The sequence below is a fragment of the Cyprinus carpio genome, chromosome B11 (genome assembly GCF_018340385.1).
Source record: "Cyprinus carpio isolate SPL01 chromosome B11, ASM1834038v1, whole genome shotgun sequence".
NCBI lineage: Eukaryota > Metazoa > Chordata > Actinopteri > Cypriniformes > Cyprinidae > Cyprinus > Cyprinus carpio.
Genome location: NC_056607.1, coordinates 22151518 through 22171183, shown reverse-complemented (window position 1 = coordinate 22171183; position 19666 = coordinate 22151518). Strand labels below are relative to the sequence as shown.

Genomic DNA, 19666 nt, shown 5'->3' with positions numbered 1-19666 from the left:
AGTCTTGTTGTTTGTAGGTATAGCTGAACCAGTTGAAGTCACAGATAATGGTGACGGCACACACACAGTGTCCTACACGCCGTCTGTCGAGGGCTCATACTCGGTGGCGGTCAAATACGCAGACGAGGAAGTTCCACGCAGGTAACCTGAGTCAGATTCACTCGCTCCATTCACAAGCGCTGTGAGTGCTACTGTTCTCGAAATCAAACCAATCCCTCGAACATCTCTTCCAGTCCCTTCAAGCTGCGCGTCCAGCCCACTCATGATGCCAGTAAGGTGCGTGCCAGCGGCCCCGGGCTCACCACCGGCCTCTCGGCCAGCTTCCCGGTGGAGTTCACCATCGACGCCAAAGACGCCGGCGAGGGCCAGCTGTCTGTACAGATCACTGTGAGTCCTGCGTCTCCAGTCTCAGCTTCCTCTTGTGGTTTGGACAAACGGATTAGCATTTCAATACGTCTGATTATTATTGATGAGGTTGATTTGATTGTTTTCAGTTGGCCAACAGACTCTAAAATCACATTTGGATTTAGTTTTTGAATTGCAGTGGAAAAGATTAATGAGGATCTTTCTCTTGTTATTTTATCTCAAGTTACTGCTCCAGTAACTTATTTCAAAAACGTAAAAAAAAAAAAAGGTTAAAAAAATGTTATTTAAAACTTTTGACTGGTGGTTTTGGGAGTGCGCGTGTTATTTAAAAAAAAAAAATTTTTTAGCAGACGCTTTTATCCAATGCGACTTACAGTGCATTCAGGCTAACATTTGTTTTTAACCTAACATGTGTTCCCTGGGAATCGAACCCACAACCTTATGAGCTACTAACGCAATGCTCTACCACTGAGCATTTAATAAATATTTAATAAATAATTTTAATAAATTTAATTTAATTAAATTTAATAACTTAATAAATTTTAATAAATACAAAAATTATCTAGTCATTTTAAAATTATTATTATTAGTAGTAGTAGTAGTATTAGTAGTATTTAACATTTAATATTATAACTTATAGCATATTTATTTAAAAAAATAAATTTTATTGTAATTGTTAAAAATATTTAAGTATTAGTAGTAGTATTTTAAAAGTATGATCCATTATATAGTATATTTTTTATAAAGATAAACATATCAAAATGTATTTGTTAAAAAATGCTATAATTAGTATTATGATTATTATTTGTAGTATTTTATAATTAGTATTGTAACTTATAGCATATTTTCATAGAAATTTAAGTTATATAATTATTAAAAATATTAATGTTATAGCAGTGTTAATAGTTTTATTACGATTTTAAAATTATATTTATTTGATTTTATGTAGTATATTTTTATAAAATATACATTTTAAATTATATTAAATTAAATTGCTTTCTTCATAAACAAAATACTGTATTATAAATATTAGCTTAATTTTATTCATATATATATATTTTTTCTATATATATATTTTTTTTATTTTAATTGTTCCATCAAAAAAAACAAAGAAGATGCTGGTTATGGCATTAAATTAAAAAAAAAAAAATAAAAAAAAAAAATATATATATATATATTTTACAGTCTTTATAATTTGTTTACATATATATAATTTTTTATTTTTTTTTTTGAAGTAGATTTGTAGTAGAAAGTTTTCAGCAGCAGCCAGCAGGCTGAAAATCACATTTGGATTCAGTTTTTGACTTGCAGTGGAAAAGATGAATGAGGATCTGCGATCATCACATAATAACATATTGTGACATTCATCTTTCCTACATCTTTCTCTTGGATGCAGCATGTTATTTTATCTTTGGAGAAGTAACAGATTTTTCCATTTGGACGGGAGTTTCTGACTCTGAATACATCCAGCGAGACCGAAACGGCCAGCAGTGAGATAAATGATCTTCTAATGAAAGCCAAACTTCAGCAGGAAGTCCAGGGGGAATCTCTTCCTCCTCAGTCCTGTTCCTCACTGATGAAGCTCCTCTCAGTGTCATTTACAGTGTTTCAGACGGTTTCTCATGTGTTTCAGGATCAGGATGGTAAACCCAAGAAAGTCAACATTCAGGACAACCGCGATGGAACCTACAAAGTGTCCTATGTGCCGGATAAGGTGGGCCGTTACACTATTGTGATCAAGTACGGTGGAGATGAGATCCCCACTTCTCCATACAGAGTGAGAGCGACTGCTACAGGAGACGCCAGCAAGTGTACAGTCACCGGTACGTCTGCACTCACCTGAAGATTCGTAGGCTTCGTTTTGGACGCACAGCTAATGTATTTTTATATTATAATTAATATTTAAAAATATATATGTATATATATATTAAAAATAATAATATTATTACCTTTTTTAAATATGATATTTATATTAGATTTCTTTATATTTATGTATTTATTTTAACAGAATATTTATTATTTTCATAATAAACTATTTTATGTGTGCTATATTTTATATATTTGATTTAAAATATTTATTATATATACAATATATAAAAATGTTTTGATGTTAAAATTAATATAATATATAAATGTTATAATTTATATACTAGTTATTTATTGTTACATTTTTATTCTATTATATTAGTTATACATTTTATTTACATTTTCTAAAATTAATTTGAAATAAATTTAGAACTAATTTTTTTATAATTTTTTTTTATATATATTTTGATTTGTAATTTTTAAGTCTTTTATCTAAATATTTATTTATTTATTTATTTTAATTGTTTATAGCCTGAATAACTATGAGAAAATACATAATCTGTTTATTTATTTTTTTTTTTAGGTTTTTGTTTTGTTTTAATCAGACCACATTTGTATGTGGTTTGGATTTTATTTTTGGAAACGCATTTTAGTACATTTTAAGTTTTCCATTTTCCATCCTCTTCCCACAATGAGCTGCTAGTATTTGATGTAACAAAGTCTCTTGCTCATGAAATACTAATTTGTGGTGAATATTACTAATAACTATTTACCTTTATGAATCTAGACCAACTTGACTGAACTGAAACGGATAAGTGGGATTAAAAAGCATATATTCAAAACATGTTCTGCCACACTAACAACTGACCCTAAAATCTGTTAAACGCTTTTAAATCTCAAGCATCTCAAATTTCAAAACTGAGAACACACCAAGAGGAAACAGTGCTTCACCGATGCAGTCACTCACACATGATCATGGGGTGTGTGTCCTCAGGACCTGAGCATCTCGGCCTAACGGTGAACACTAAAGGAGCAGGGAAGGGGAAGGTCTCCTGCGTCGTGGTGACTCCAGAAGGAGGTCGGGTTCATGGTGAACACTAAAGGAGCAGGGAAGGGGAAGGTCTCCTGCGTCGTGGTGACTCCAGACGGCACTGAGGTGGAAGCTGAAGTCATCGAGAACGAGGACGGCACCTTCGACATCTTCTACACGGCTCCTAAACCCGGGACGTACGTGATTTACGTGCGCTTCGGAGGGGAGAACATCCCCAGGAGCCCCTTCAAAGTCACGGTGAGAAGAAAACGCTGATAACATCAGCTCTTAAGAGGTTTTAGGAGCTGGAATAGATGCGGTTCAGCGCTGTGTGTCATCATATCCTCATCTGGAGTTCATTGTTTCTGCTCGTACGGGGTCTTCCTGTATTAAGAGGGAGTTTCTTTGCATTATTAAGACAAATGATCGCACTTAATGCTTACATATCTCCTGGCGTTACGGGAAGGTTTTGATTTAGGCCTGAAACATACACGCACATACAAACGCTCGATTTCATGCATCTTTGTGTTCCGGATTCTCTCAAAGCCGAATTCATTACACAATTAAAAACATAATGTATTCTCAGAGAGCTAAACGATAAATCAAAATCATGATAAGGCTGAGATTTAATTAAATACATGCACTGTTTAAGGCAGCTATAAGGTATTAGAATTTATATGTTAAAGGTTTACTGTGATATTAATATTTTTCTTTAATACTGTATTTTATTTTACAGTAAAATATTAGTCAATGGTAATATTATTTTTGTTTAATAGTTTTGATGATAATAATAATAATAATAATAATAATGGTAAATAAAAGTTGTTTTATAAGAAGAATAAATATTAATAAATTAGTACTTGTGCACTCACAGCAATTTTACAGTATAAGGTTAAAATTTATGTTTATTTAATTGTTTATAGCTGCATTATTATTATTATTATTATTATTATTTTTTTTTTTTCACTTTCAGCTGTTGCACATAAAATGTTGGCAATTATATCAATATATGAAAATATTGATTATTAAATATTAGTTAGGTTATAATAATTATAAATTAAACTATTACTGGAATAAAATAATACTAGTATAATATATATTTTTACAGTAAAAGTAAAAAAAAATATTTTATTTTTTTACTGTAAAATTGCTATTTATTATTATACAATACAATATAAAATCACACAATTTTGAGCCAAATTCTTTTTTGTTTTTAATTTCAATCATAATTTTTAACAGAAACATTGCAGTTAGATTTTTCTTCAAATCATTCTCAGCGTTTCTGCAAGAGGACGTTTATGTAAACTCTTACTTACACTACACACATCTATATCCACAATATACACCTTATAACACAAAAACACACTCCTCCACCAAAAAAACAAAATATAAAACACAACTGGCATGGCACAATTTGCTGTGTGCGTTTGATTGTGTTTCTTTGTGTTCCTCATGCATCTGAAGGTTCATGTCCATACATATCATTTCCCAGGCAACAGATGAAGTTCCCATGATGCAGCAGCAGTCAGTCCAACAGCAAAAGGCGGCACCGGGCGTCGGCTTCCAGCCCTGGGTACAAAGACACACGTCTCACCTCGTCAGCCTTCGCTCTGAGCTCCAGCTTCCAGCCGCTCACCTCTCTGTCCTGATGTTTGTCTCTGTCCCTGACCTCCTGTCTTTCATTTAATGGCGTTTCTGTTCAGTTCCTCTGCAGTTTTGACCACTCAAGCCTCATTTTTTTTTGCAGGAAATGGTTGGAATTGTTCCTCCCTCTCTGGTTGATTAGTCTTGAACACGCTCTGGTTTTCTCACTGATGACAGAAGCAGAGGGAAACTCTACGCCTGAGTGTTTAGACTGATTTAGTTTTGTTTGGAGTGGACACCAGGTTTTAATTGGTCATTATTAAGACGTTAACCTCAGACTGTGCAGAACTATTATGCGCTTCTCTGCTCCCCTGATGTAGTTTTATTCATAAAGTAGTGTTAAAATAAAAAGTAAAATAGACATAGTTTCCAAAACCACAAAGCAGATCTGTGAAACACTTAATACTCTTAGCTTTAAAAACACACACTACTGTTTAAAGAAATGGAAGGAATTAACTATTTTATTCAGCATGGATGCATTAAATTAAGCAAAAGTGGCTGTAAAGACGTTTATGATGTTGAAAAATGTTGCTTTTTTCTTTTTTCTACTTTTAACATTTATTCTGAATGTAGCCTTGGTGAGCAGAAGAGACTTTTTAAAAAAAAAAAATTAAAAATTCTTACCAAACTTTTTGTTTGACCCAAAATTAGTTAGTTTTATCACAAAAAACGCAATAATAATAATCATCGTCAGTAATATCAGTAAATTAAAAAACAAAAAGAAAATCGCTATTTTAAATTGTAATATTTCACAAATTTTACTGTATTTATGATCAACTAAATGCAACCTTGGTGTGCACAAGAGGCTTCTTCTGCATTAAAAAGTCTTACAGCCCACAAAAATTGGTAAACCATATATTAGAATTAGAAGTAGCTTTTTTTTGGTGTAGGTTTTTTTTTTTTTTTGGTCACTTTAATAATTTATTTATAATCTGGGATGTGTAATCTGCCGCCTTTGCTAAAAACTCTTGAAATGAAGCATATTAGAGAACATAATTTCGCTCTTATTGTTTCCTAAAGTGCTGTCTAGTTAGTCAACTCGCTCTGTTTTGTTCAGTAGTGATGTTTTAATAATCTGTACCTAATCTTAACACACAGTTGTAAGTGTGGTCATAGCGGTTACCTCATTGCCTCCTGGAGGGAAAGTGTGATTTCTCAGTAATGCATCTTCCTGGTCTCATCTATCTGTATTAATGTCTCAACATGTTTCCTTCTATGCACACTATCACTTTTCCTCATTTCTCAGATGTTTACCGTGGTTATGGGGCTTTGTCAGGTGTGCTGGGGGCCGATCTCTGTCTTCCAGCGTTTCGTGTCTAACACACGTTTGTCTTCTGCTGTGGCTGAATCACTGGGCTGTTAAAGTCTTTTCTCGTCCACAGCGCTCTGGCTTTCAGAATGGATCGCACAGACTCACTAAACGTGGAAATGTTTGACAGGCCGCTGTAATGAATGTGTTTGTAGCGTCCGCTCTCATTTACTCAGATTTCTGCCTCACAGGTTACAGATGGTGGGTATGTTCCTGGCAACAGCGTGAACGGGACGGGATACAGGCCTTTCGATATGGTGATTCCCTTCACCTTTAGGAAGGGGGAAATCACAGGTGAGAGACTGCAGAAGACACCTGGAGCCGCTGCACAAAACCCTTGTGAGGGTTTTCTTAAAGGGGTTTTGTGCAATCAACTGCAGATCTATTAAAAAAAACATACTAGGGGTCACATTTTACCCCAATGTTAAAAAGAGGAAACACGGAAAATGCAAGAAAATCATTCCTTTTTTTTTTTCTTTTTTTTTGCCATTATTAAATTACTTGTAAACTAAGTCCACTTTCTCAAAATTCTCCTTCCTGTAATGCAAAATAATTAAAAAAATATTTTCACAACTTTTATTTATTTTATTTATTTATTAACATAATAAAAGGCAATAAAACAGATACTGCCCTTAAAGTTTAAATACAAGTAAATGTCCATTTTTATATAATATGTGCTGTATGCATTTTCTTTTTTCACATTATGTTAATGATATTTATTTGAAATGTTTCGATACGGGGGGTCTAATTTTATAATTTTTTTTGTATTTTTTAAAATTGATTTACCATAATAATGAACAGTGACCGCAACACACACACAAATAATAATAATTGTATTATTATATAATATCATCATAAAGGCCAAAGTACTGGCATAAAGTATTAATACTACTAAATATGCATTTTATATATTATATAATTTAAAATTTAAAAAAAAAAAAAATTAATGCATTTAGCAGACGCTTTTATCCAAAGCGACTTACAGTGCATTCAGGCTATCACGATAACACAACACACAAAATAAATAATAATAATTTTACTATTAAAATTCTGTACATGCATATAACAATACTTCCATTGACATTTATAGCCTGATTTAATTTTTTATTTTTAATTGAAGATTAAGAAATGTGTCGATAAAATAATGCCAAAATGTCTTAATTGTCCTTTTTCTGGACATGAAATATACCAGATATTTTCTATTTTGTGAGATTCGCTCTCATTAGAAGTGATGACCTGTATATCTGAACTCGTAATGTTTGTCTTCCAGGTGAGGTTCACATGCCGTCAGGTAAAACCGCCCAGCCTGAGATCATCGACAACAAAGACGGGACGGTCACGGTGAGGTACGCGCCCACAGAGGCTGGGCTCCACGAAATGCACATTAAATTCAACGGGACACACATCCCAGGTCAGAGTCCACAAAACTGATGATGATGATTATTAATATTAATAATCAAATATAATCTATGTATAAATACTTCTAAATATCATTTTAATATATATTTTATTAATGATAATATTTCACCCCAACATCAAAGGGGGAAAAAATAATTTAAGTTGTTTTAAAAGTATTATTTAAATTATTTAAATAATTTTAAATATGACTTTGTGGTAGTATGCCTAAAAAGGTTTAATTTTCTTTTTTTTTTTTTTTAGAAAATAATTATATGTATGTATGTACGTATGTGTGTATATACATATATATGTTATATACACATACATACATGTAATATACATACATACATACATAAAATTTTATCTTTTTTTATTTATTATTTTAAAAGCATAACTTTCTGGTAACACAATGCAAAAAAATGTTAATGGCAATAAAAGGCTTAATTTCCTTTTTTGTTTTGTTTTGTAAGAAAATATATAGAAATTTCCATTTGATTTTCGATACAAAAGTTTGTTTGTTCGTTGCCGTTTATAAAATATTTCACACAAAAATAAAATTATTTCATTATCATTTGTTCACCTTCAACTCGTATAAGTTTCATAAAGTGATTGGGCTGCAGTTTTCCATATTTTCCGTGTTTGTTGTGCGATAAAGAGCTTGCACATTCTGTGAAACATCATTCTGTGAAACATCGAAGGTCATACATGGGTTAAGAACGACGTGAGTACATGACAGGATTTAGATTTTTCTGTGAACTAACCCTTTAATAGCAGCTCCTGGAATCATTGGCTTCAGTCCCAGAGCTGCATGGGAGCGTTCGGGTGAAGGCTGGGAGGCCTTCACCTTTCAATAGACTGAGGTTGACTGAGGGCGGACTGATTTATTCAGCGTGGTGAAAGACTTCATGGGTGATTTCAGCCGTGAGGAATCTGTGAGGAGCTCTTGTGTTGCTGCAGATCCTCATGTAGGTGCTTGTTTTCTGGCTGGAGTTTGGTGTTTTCCAGTCGCTGGTCCAGTGCCATCCGAAACCTCAGTCAATATCACATGATTGTGAGAGTCGAGCCTCATCCCGTGGGCTTGTTTCTACATATAAGGCAGGAAGAACGTGATTATAGAGTTGAATCATTCTGTTAGGAGTGCCTGCAGTCTACATGAGGATATCCTGTTAGCCTTAACAATCAGCTAATATAATCATATCGTTTTGCATGATTTGTTTCAATACTTTTATTTTATATTTTGTCATTTCTTTATTGTGCGTTATTTATTTATTTATTTATTTTTTTGTATTTATTTTATTATTAATTGTAGCATTCTATGTTTGATTTGATTTGATTTTACATTAACCAAAAATAAAATCATCGTTACAACACAAAAAAAAAAATAAATATAATAACAAAAAAACACAAAAAAAAACAACAATATTAGTAAAATAATATACATAAACACAATCAATTATTCAAAATATATGTATGTTTTTGTTTTATTGGATTTTCTTATTTGCAAATAAGTAACATACAAAACACATGTGTGACCTTTAAACAAACAATACAGACAAATATATAAAATGAAGGAAAATTTGTTATTAAAAATGACAATATATTAATATTATATTATAATATTATTCCAGATTACTTAGTTAATTACACAAAAACTTTCCAAGTAAGATTTCACCCCAAAATGAAAGAAAAAAAAAATTGAGGAAAAAAAAAAAGACATTATTTAAATTGTTTTAAAAATCTAATAGAATTATTTTAGTATGTTCCTGGTAACAGGCCTAATTTCACTTTCACTTTCCAAATTTCTCTTTTATTTTCTACATAAAATATGTTTTTGTTGTTGTTTTAAATTTTATAATTATTTTTTCTGTTTATTCTCTTTCTATTTTGGGTTGAACAATATCCAGGCATTTCTTAGTGAAGTTCACTCATCTCCTTTTTCCCTTCAAGTTAACAGTAATTATTTTGTTTGCACATTTGCTTTTGTATAAACAATGCATTTGAGGACCAGAACTCCTGATTATGTTTCTGTTGTGTTGTGTATGTTTTCTGTCACTGTATTGAATGCTTGTTTGTTTTCTTATCAGAGAGTCCTCTGCAGTTCTATGTGAACAGTGCTAACAGTCCTAACGTGACGGCGTACGGCCCGGGGCTGGTCTATGGGACCGCCAATAAAACCGCTGTGTTTACCGTCTACACTGAAGATGCGTCTGACGGTGTGTACTGTACAAACACATCACACTCACGCTGCTATCTCAAAACCTTCCGCTGAGAAAACATGCTGTGTTCTGTGTTAGGCGGCCTGGATTTGGCCATTGAAGGTCCGTCCAAGGCTGAGATCAACTGTTCGGACAACAAAGACGGCACTTGTACGGTTTCATACCTGCCCACGCTGCCTGGAGATTATAATATACTCGTCAGATATAACGACAAACACATCGCAGGAAGCCCCTTCACCGCCAGAATCACAGGTACACCACTAAAAACAAATATTTACAGTAAAAAAGGAACCTGATTGTAAAAAAAAAAATATATCGTTGGAACATTTTACATTTTACAGATTTAACTGAAACTTACTGAAAATGAATCTTAATGTGTGAATGTACTGAAATACTTTGATCCAGTTTTGTACCTCTATAAAATACTGACAACCATCGAAAAAGACACCTGATGAATCAGAGTTCATCATGTAGAAGATAACACATGACAAATAATGCAATAAATACTAATTAATGATAGAGTTTAAATTTATTTGATAATATTAATATTAATAATAATCATCATCATTATTATTATTACCTTAATACTAATATGTAGAAGCACAAATACAAGACACCATCATGGTAACACACTTGACACTAAAATAATGCAATAAATATTAATTGATAAATAATAGCTATTGTTATTAATTATTTCCTAACAGTTCTGAATTGATGATAATAATAGTAATAGCTATTTCATTTGTTAATTATTATTTCATTCAATAACTTATCATCTTTTTATGTATATACTTATTTAATAATTATTCATTTTATATATAATAATAATAATAATAATAATAGCTGTTGTTAGTTATTTTGTAATATATTATTATTATCATCATCATCTTTACTTAATGCTTGTATAGAGAGGATGCACAAACACAAAATACCATCATGATAACACAAATGACACTAAAATAATGCATTAAATGATGTAACAAAAACCATAAGTAAACGATAATAAAATTGGTTGTTCCAAAAACTGTACATTTAACCGTATTTCACTGTACAATGACATTTAATTAGTTTTTCTCTGTGTGTAGTAATCTAGTAAGTCTGCTTGACTTCTGTAGTAAGCTCTGTTTTTGGTCTCTTCAGAGGACAATAAGAAGTCGTCTCAGGTAAAGGTGGGCTCCGCTATGGATTTCTCTCTGGATATCCACGAGACGGATCTCAGTCTGCTCACGGCGAGCATCAAATCCCCGTCTGGCCAAGATGAGCCCTGTTTGCTCAAGAGGCAGCCCAACAATCACATCGGTGGGGCTGGAATACATGCTCAGTGTATACAGTACATTCTTTCTGTCCACCGGGAGTTTGCTTTGGTGACACCTGACTGGTGGTTTCCTCCTCAGGCATTTGCTTCCTCCCAAGAGAAGTCGGCAAGCACCTGGTGAGCATCAAGAAGAACGGCCAGGACGTTGCTAACAGCCCCATCACCATCATGGTGGTCCAGTCTGAGATCGGAGACGCCAGCAGAGTCAAGGTGTTCGGTCAGGGTCTGGTGGAGGGACGCACCTTCGAGACGGCCGACTTTGTGGTGGACACCAGAGAAGCTGGTGAGAAACACTTTGATTTTTTTAATTTTTATTATTATTATTATTATTATTAGGGCTGTCAAATGATTAATCACGATTAATCACATCCAAAATAAAAGTTTTGTTTACATAATATATGTGTGTATACTGTGTATATTTATTATGTATATATAATTACACACACATGCATGTATATATTTAAGAACAATATGTTATGTTTATATATTAAATATATTTATATATAATATAAAATATAAGAAATATAAATATATAAATGTATATACATGTAAATATTTTCTAATATATAATTTATGTGTGTGTATTTATATATACATAATAAATATACCCTGTACACATACATATATTATGTAAACAAAACTTTATTTTTGGATGTGATTAATTGTGATTAATCATTTGACAAACCAAATAATTTATTATTATTATTATTATTATTATTATTATTATTATTATTATTATTATTATTATTATTATTATTATTATTTATTAATTTATTTATTTAATAACTGCTATCATCAACTTATCATCTTTTTTATTTATATATCTTATTATATTAATAATTTTATTTTAATAATAATATCATCATAATAGCTATTGTTATTATGTTGGTGGTGTTATAATTTTTTTTATATATCTTAATAATAGTTTTATTTACTTATTTGATAGTAACTATTATTATGATTATTACTGTCTTTGTTTAATAATAAATGTTGTTTATTTAATATATTATTTCTTTTAATAATTTTATAAATAATAGCTATTTTGTTTAATAATAACTGTTAAGATATCTATTTATTTAATGCATTTATTTAATAAGTACTAAAGTAATTACATTTAGTTAATAATTATATAAGTTTCATGTTATACATTTTTGTTGTTGTTGTTGTTTATTAAATAATATTTTTTAATAATAATTACTATCTAATTTATTTTTCATAATTATTCTTTTATTTATTTACTAATATTTAATGTAAATATAAAATTTAATGTTTTTTTTTATTTATTTAATGAACTATTACTATTTTTATTATTAATAATAATAATAATAATAATAATAATAATAATAATATGGCGATTTCTTCATTCTTTAAGTCCTTCACCCCACCTTGAGACTTCTCTAAAGAGCTAAATATCACAGTTTTGAGAGCGAGCTGTTTTCACTTGGTTAACTAACAAACCAACCAACTTTAGCAGCTGCACATCAACTTCTTCCCAAAAGCTGATGATATAAATGTTTCTCCAAAACAAACGGGTTCATCTGAGGTTATAAGCGTCACATTACAGAATACTTCCCCTCACGTTTTTTCCTCTGTAAGAAAGATATTCATGTTAAATGTTAAAAATGACCATCTAACCTGCCTAACCGAGCTACATGAACCCTGAATAAACCAGGTCTGCCAAACGTCTGGCCGTTAATGATGTTTTCTCAAGCTCTCAAATCCACTTAATTGCAGAGAATTTAATCCAGACAGTTGCGCAAAGCAGCTCAAAGCTGGAAATGAGAGACAGAAAATTAATAACTGGTACCACAGTGGCTAATTATTTCCCACTTTCATAAAGAACTTCAAATATTTATGCAATTAGTCCTTAATATATATCACACACTGTTAAACTTGTCATAAGTCGTCGTGTAGGATCAAGACTGTGTTTATTTCTCATGCATTCAGGTGTGTTTTGCATTAATGTTGATGGCATGATGCATCTGATCTTTGGTCTGAGTTGTGTTGATGTCTTCATAGGTTACGGTGGTTTGGCGCTGTCCATCGAGGGTCCCAGTAAGGTGGACATACAGACAGAGGACATGGAGGACGGCACTTGTGGCGTCTCGTATTGTCCGACTGAGCCAGGCACCTACATAGTGTCCATCAGGTTTGCAGAAGAGCACGTCCCTGGTAAGAGATCATGCGTGAAGCATCATTCAAAACTTAGAATGTGCTCCAAATAAAGTGGAATTTAACCAGTTTATAGATTATTATAATTCAGCATTGCATAAATTGCGTTTTAAAATATATCCCAATAGAAAACCGCTATTTTGAATTGTAGTAATATGTACAATTTTACTGTATTTTTTGATCAAATGAAAACAGAAGAGACGTCTAGTGTTTATTCCTGTCATTGCATCTCTGTGTTCACAGGAAGTCCGTTCAGCGTGAAAGTGACGGGTGAAGGTCGTATCCGCGAGAGCATCACTCGCCGTCAGAAAGCCGCTTCCGTCTCTAGTGTTGGAAGCGTTTGTGATCTCAATCTGAAGATCCCAGGTATGAAACTTACTCGTATCAAGTCAATGAAGATGTCAAACAAATCCTGAACTGGAGTTTTAATGTAGATTAGGCGTGAATTATTTACCATTTCCTCCACTTTATGTCAAGAGGCTTGGTTTATTGGCTTGTTTAACACACTCTCGGACAGGAGCGCCAGCCAGGACGCACAAAACAAATGAAGGTGCTGTTGTTCTGCTGGCTCACGTCATGCGTTACAGCACAGAGTCGCCGTACTTGAGTAAAAACACATGGCTCTGTGAAACAAGGCAACATCTGCAGGCCGTGCTGAGTGGGTTGAGGTCTCTGCTGTGATTTCCCATCAGACCAGCGCAGCTGCTGCTAGTCACGTCAGATGCTAACACGCGTCTCGCGCTGACTCACTCGTGTGGAGACTGTCGCTTGCTGGTCGAGGAGGTTTGCTGAAGCTGCACTTCCAGTATGAGTCTTGGCATAGTCTCAAATGTCTTTTTTGTGTGAGAGAGGGACATTTTCTCATTTTGTTTGAATAGTAATTCTAGTAAGCACAAACAGCTTAAAAAGATGTTAGTTGTTCATTATCACAAGTGACAATATGCTTCAAAAGAGATCAAACTGTTCATTCAGAAAATTGGTTTAAAATGAAAAATTTTAACACTAGCATGATTTAATTTTGATTTATTTATTTATTGAGATTTTATTTTACCTTTTGGCACAGATAAATTAATTTATTATAATAAACGATGCTAGTTAATTTTTTTTTTTTTTTTTTTTTTTTTTTTATAAAGAAAAATATTTTATTTATTTGTATTTATTTATTTTTTTATTAATTTTTTTTTTAATTAAACAGTCCAGTGAGATACTACTTGAAGGTTAGATGGATGATAGATGTAATTTTGCCCTGTGAATTTGTGTTTTTATAATTGGTAAAAAAAAAAATTATTCTTTAAACATTTAATTTTATTTTTGGAGCAAATAAATGAGTCTATTGTAATAAATCAAACATTTTATTATATATAATTAATAATTATAATTAATTTAATATATAGAAACACACACATATATATAAAGATATATTATCTATATTAGCTATCTTAGATATAGATATATAAACATTTTTAAATAAATTACAATAATAAAATACTACTTGAAGGTTAGGTGCATTTTATTTATTTTTTGAATAAATAGAATCTAATAAATTAATTCAGTACTACAAGATACTATATTAAAATTTAGATATTTGATCAATGTGAATGTCATTTGTGTAATTTAAAATTATTTTATTCTTTGTCATTATTTTGCCTTTTCACACATTTTTTTTTTTCAAGCAAATTAATAAACCAATCAAATATTTCTCGTTAGATGAATATAGATATGCTATGTTACAATAACTTCATTATAAACTGTATCATTATGTTTTAAGATATATGTATTTTTACATCACAGTTTTAGAAAATGACAACTCTGTGTTATGTTTAGCAGTAGAGAATGAGAGTTTTGTCATGTCACCATTGCGTCGCTCTCGCTGTGAACAGGCCTTTAGCTGACCAATTAAAACTAGACCGGATCATGCAGACTGCTTCCATGTGATTTGTGAGACACCAAAAGACATCGTGTAAATAACATGCAAAATATCAGACATGCTTCCTCTATACTCTGATCTTTTCCCACTTTACTGTTTTCCTCGTCTGACGCACTGCCTGTTCTCTCCTGTATCTTTCCTCACTTGTTTCTGTCTTTTCCTTCTGTTTTCTGCGTCTGTGACTATCAGTGACCTGGTTTCTTCTGGCTTTGGCTCGAGAGTTGCTCTCACGCGGCGTCTATCGCTCGCACTGCTCTATTCGGCTCGGGGTCAAAGGTCAGAGCAGCTCAGGGTGGACCCGCTTCTCCGTGGGCCGAGTGAGGGTCAGCAGGATTGGCACGGCACCCGTCAGAAGGCCCTGCGGAGGGCTGGAGGGTGCGTTATAAACACGCCGCATGTGGACCACGAGGTTGGCAGAACGCGCTTGCTTTTGATACTCCTGTGATTGTTTGCATGAACCAGAGCTGCTTTTTTGCTCATTACAGCTTCATAAAAAATTTGAATTATTCATTTATTGTTATCCTCTTGCCATTGCAAACCAAAATGAATATTTCTTCTGTGCAAGGTTATTATAGTCAACTAAAACTAAAAACGTAAAGCCATTTTGAAACCAACTTGAAATAATATTAAATAAAATGCAAAAAAAAAAAACGAAAACACATTTCTCATATTTGTTTAGTTTGTTAAATTACTAAAATAATATAAAATAAAAGCAAAAAGGAAAAACTACATGGAATAATAAAAATCACAAAAACACAATTACTAAAACTTCAACAAAAATAAAATTAAAACAAAACAAAAATAAAATCTATTTTAACTAAAAGTAAAGTGAAAACAAATGAAAAAGATAATCAAATTTAAATGTTAAATATTTGAATTTAATTTTATTACTAGTTAAATGGGTGGAAAATAACTTGTCATGATTTTTTGCTTTTTACACATGCGTTTAAAAAATATATAGAAAAGAAAATTGTAATATCTTAATGTATTTTTATTTCTATTTTTTTTTTTTTTTTGCTCATTACACCATTTATTCCTTTAAAAAACTAATAAAAATTACAAAAACAACAAGATTGCAGAAAGTAGAAAATATAAAAAAAATCTAATTCAGAATTTAAATTACATTTTAATGTAATTTTATTTAAAGTAAAAAAAAGGGAAGATGTTACATCATGAACATCATCTTTTTTGCTCATAACATTGTGATTTTTATTTGTTTTCTAAAAGATGCACAAACAAAACAAAATTTTGAAAACGTGAATTAAGTGAAAATAAAGTGAAAAAAAATAAATCAAATAAATAAGAACTGAAATTCTAATAGTATATCAATGATAATAAAATAACACTTCTTCTGTTGAATGTGAAAAGAGATGTTTAGCCAGATGTTCATGCTGCTTTCAGTCTTTTGTGTTGCGTGGTAGAAAGTCAGTCATACAGGTTTGGAGCAACATAATAAAAGCCGAGCGCAGGAAGGCGCAGGTCTCTGTATGTTGCTTGCAAAGCCTTGAGATCGAGCAGAAGTCAGACCAGCTGAGAGCCGTGGCTCCGTCTCTTCTGTCAGCTTCTGCTCTGTGTTCTCCCCAGGAATCGACCTCCAGGACGTCTCGGCGCAGGTCACCAGCCCGTCAGGAGCCACGGAAGCGGCTGAGATGGTGGCGGTGGGAGATCACACCTACTGTGTGCGCTTCGTGCCTCACGAGATGGGCGTTCACATGGTGAGCGTGAAGTACCGCGGGCAGCATGTGCCGGGAAGCCCCTTCCAGTTCACCGTCGGCCCGCTGGGAGAAGGAGGAGCCCGCCAGGTGCGAGCCGGAGGGCCGGGTCTGGAGAAGGCTGACACCGGTGTGCCAGGTATGAACGCTCTATTTATTTTCATTTTGATATATTTTAATTCTAGTTTTAAAAACAGGTGGAAAATAATAGTGTAACATGGTGTGCAAATTGTAGCATTTCTTGTACTGCCTTTAATTTATTTTCATTTTATTTTACATTTATATGAATGTTTTAATGTATAGTAATTTTATCCTAAAAATTGCCCCCCAAAAACTTTTGTTTTACAATTTAATTTTTTTGATTTTGGTTGAAAAAGTGGAAATATCTTTAAATCTAATCTTGGGGGATGATTTACCATGATTTTCATAAAAAAAAAAAAAAAAGATTCAATGAATTATTCACGTAAATGAATTCGTTTCTTCCACTGAACACAAAAGAGATGTTAAAGTTATGATAAAATGCTAATTATACTTTATACATTATAAAATGTTATACTTTTGGTAGTTTGCGTTGTACTACCTTCTATTAGTTTAATTTTACATTTATTTTAATGTACAGTAATTTGAGAATTTCCAGAAAGTTTCTTTTTATTTTATAATTAATTAATACATTTTATTATTAATTTTCATTTTAGTTAGTGGAAAATATCTCTTCATTTTTTTTTTATATTTTAATCTAATTTTCATTTTAGGTAAAAAAAAAAAAAAAAAAGTTTAACCCCCCAATTACAACCCCCCCCCCCCCACCCCCCCCTCCACTATTTACAAAAAAAATCATTTTCATAAAGAAATGTTTAACTATTTACTCATCAAAACGGTTACATTATGTTAATTAAAATTATTGTACAATTTTGTATATTATGTTAGTATGCCTACATAATGTTGTAGTTCCTGTAATTGAATTTTACATTGAATTTACTGGTAACTAAAAAAAAAAAAAAAAAAATGGTGGAAATCTTTAAATGTCATTTAAACATGAAGAAAAGTTGAATTATTTGCTTACCTGATTTTTTGTTTTCTTTCTATAAAATAACAGAAAATTAGGATGTTACACATTCTAAAAATGTTCTAAAATTGTTCTTATTGTAGTATTTGTTGCACTGGCATTTAATTTTGAATTTATTTGCAATTTTAATTTAACTGTATTAAAAAGGAGAAAAAGGTTTGGAAATATATTCGGATGTTATCTTGAAAAGGCTTAATTTTTTAAGGCTTAGCAAATCTAATGTGTTTCTTGTTGTGCTCATGTAGCTGAGTTTAATGTGTGGACGCGTGAGGCGGGCGCCGGCGGTCTGTCCATCGCCATTGAAGGCCCCAGTCGTGCAGAAATCTCCTTCGAGGAAAGGAAGGACGGATCATGCGGCGTCTCATACGTAGCTCAGGAACCTGGTATAAAACACACACAAGCTCTCTGTCCTGTGCTCCCTTTGAAAAGCTGAGCTCACCCAAGCAACTGATCTTCAATCTCTTTGCAGGCGACTATGAAGTGTCTATAAAGTTCAACGACGAGCACATTCCCGACAGTCCTTACCTGGTGCCCGTCTCCGCTCCTGTAGACGACGCTCGGCGACTCACTGTTACCAGTCTTCAGGTGAGACATGAGGAAACATCGACACACAGGCGCCTGTCCGCAGCTATTCACTCTCAAACTAGCAACGTTTACACTGGAAAACAGTCAAACAGCATTATTGATATGATTATTGATACCCAGGCTGCATTTATTTGACTCAAAATGCAGTAAAAGTGGTAAAATTGTGAAATATTATTACAAATGAATATAGCTGTTTTCTTTTTAGTCATACATTTTAAAATATATTATATATATATCTATTTTTGTGAGTCAAAGCTGACTTTCAGCATCATTACTCCAGTCTTCAGTGTCACTGTACTTCAGAAATCATACTAATATTCTGATTTGCTGCTCAAGAAACATTTCTGATTATAATCAGTGTTAAAAACAGATTAAGTGTTCTTTGAATAGCTGTCGGACATGTGTGGCCGTTCTGGTGTTTCTCTTGTGTTTCATTTAAAGGCTTTTAACAGAATCCTCTCTTGTTGAAGCTCACGGTAGGATCAGTTAAAGCAGAGAGAGGAAGACCACACCGACTGCTAGAAACCCTTCCCATCATTCTCTCAAATTTAGCAAACCCTCTATCACCTTCATATCCTATCTTAACAAATTTCAGGTCGTATATCACTAACAATTAATTATGTATTTTTTTATGAATTTTATATTTATTTTCAGGTGAGATTATGAACAATTAATTATGTATTTTTTTATGAAGTTTAGTTTTTTTTTCATAATTTTAATTTATTTTATATTTATTTGTTTTTCAGTTATTTATGTTTGTTTAAATCTATATATTGATTTTTTTTTTTTTTTTTTTTTTTTTTATTGAGCAAATTTAAGTATTATGCCACTTCAAAACCATATAACAGTATATATCATATTCAAATTCTAATTAATTCATCATTTAAAAAAGTTCATACTTAAAATATATTGTTCAAACGTTTGGGGTCAGTAATGATTTAAAAAAAAAAAAGTAATACTACTTTTATTCACACAAGGAGTTGATAAACTGAAATTTTATAAAGATTTTTATTTCCAAGTAAATTCTATTTCTTTTGAAACTTTCTATTCATTCAAAGAATTCTGAAAAACTAAATGTATCACTTTTTTCCACAAAGCATATAATAATCAGAAATGTTTC

At 32.1% G+C, this 19666-nt stretch overlaps 1 protein-coding gene across 1 annotated transcript in view; it reads left to right on the top strand.

The window, feature by feature from the left end:
* Nucleotides 1-19666, top strand: part of LOC109063319 (filamin-B-like) — a 94455-nt gene that overhangs the window by 64881 nt on the left and 9908 nt on the right. Inside the window, 16 exon segments of the mRNA XM_042734611.1 lie at nucleotides 18-141; nucleotides 234-387; nucleotides 2000-2224; nucleotides 3248-3460; nucleotides 4695-4775; nucleotides 6347-6449; nucleotides 7426-7566; nucleotides 9638-9766; nucleotides 9848-10021; nucleotides 10910-11068; nucleotides 11164-11367; nucleotides 13104-13256; nucleotides 13500-13622; nucleotides 16768-17034; nucleotides 18207-18344; nucleotides 18431-18546. Coding sequence (XP_042590545.1) covers nucleotides 18-141; nucleotides 234-387; nucleotides 2000-2224; nucleotides 3248-3460; nucleotides 4695-4775; nucleotides 6347-6449; nucleotides 7426-7566; nucleotides 9638-9766; nucleotides 9848-10021; nucleotides 10910-11068; nucleotides 11164-11367; nucleotides 13104-13256; nucleotides 13500-13622; nucleotides 16768-17034; nucleotides 18207-18344; nucleotides 18431-18546 — 2504 coding nt within the window.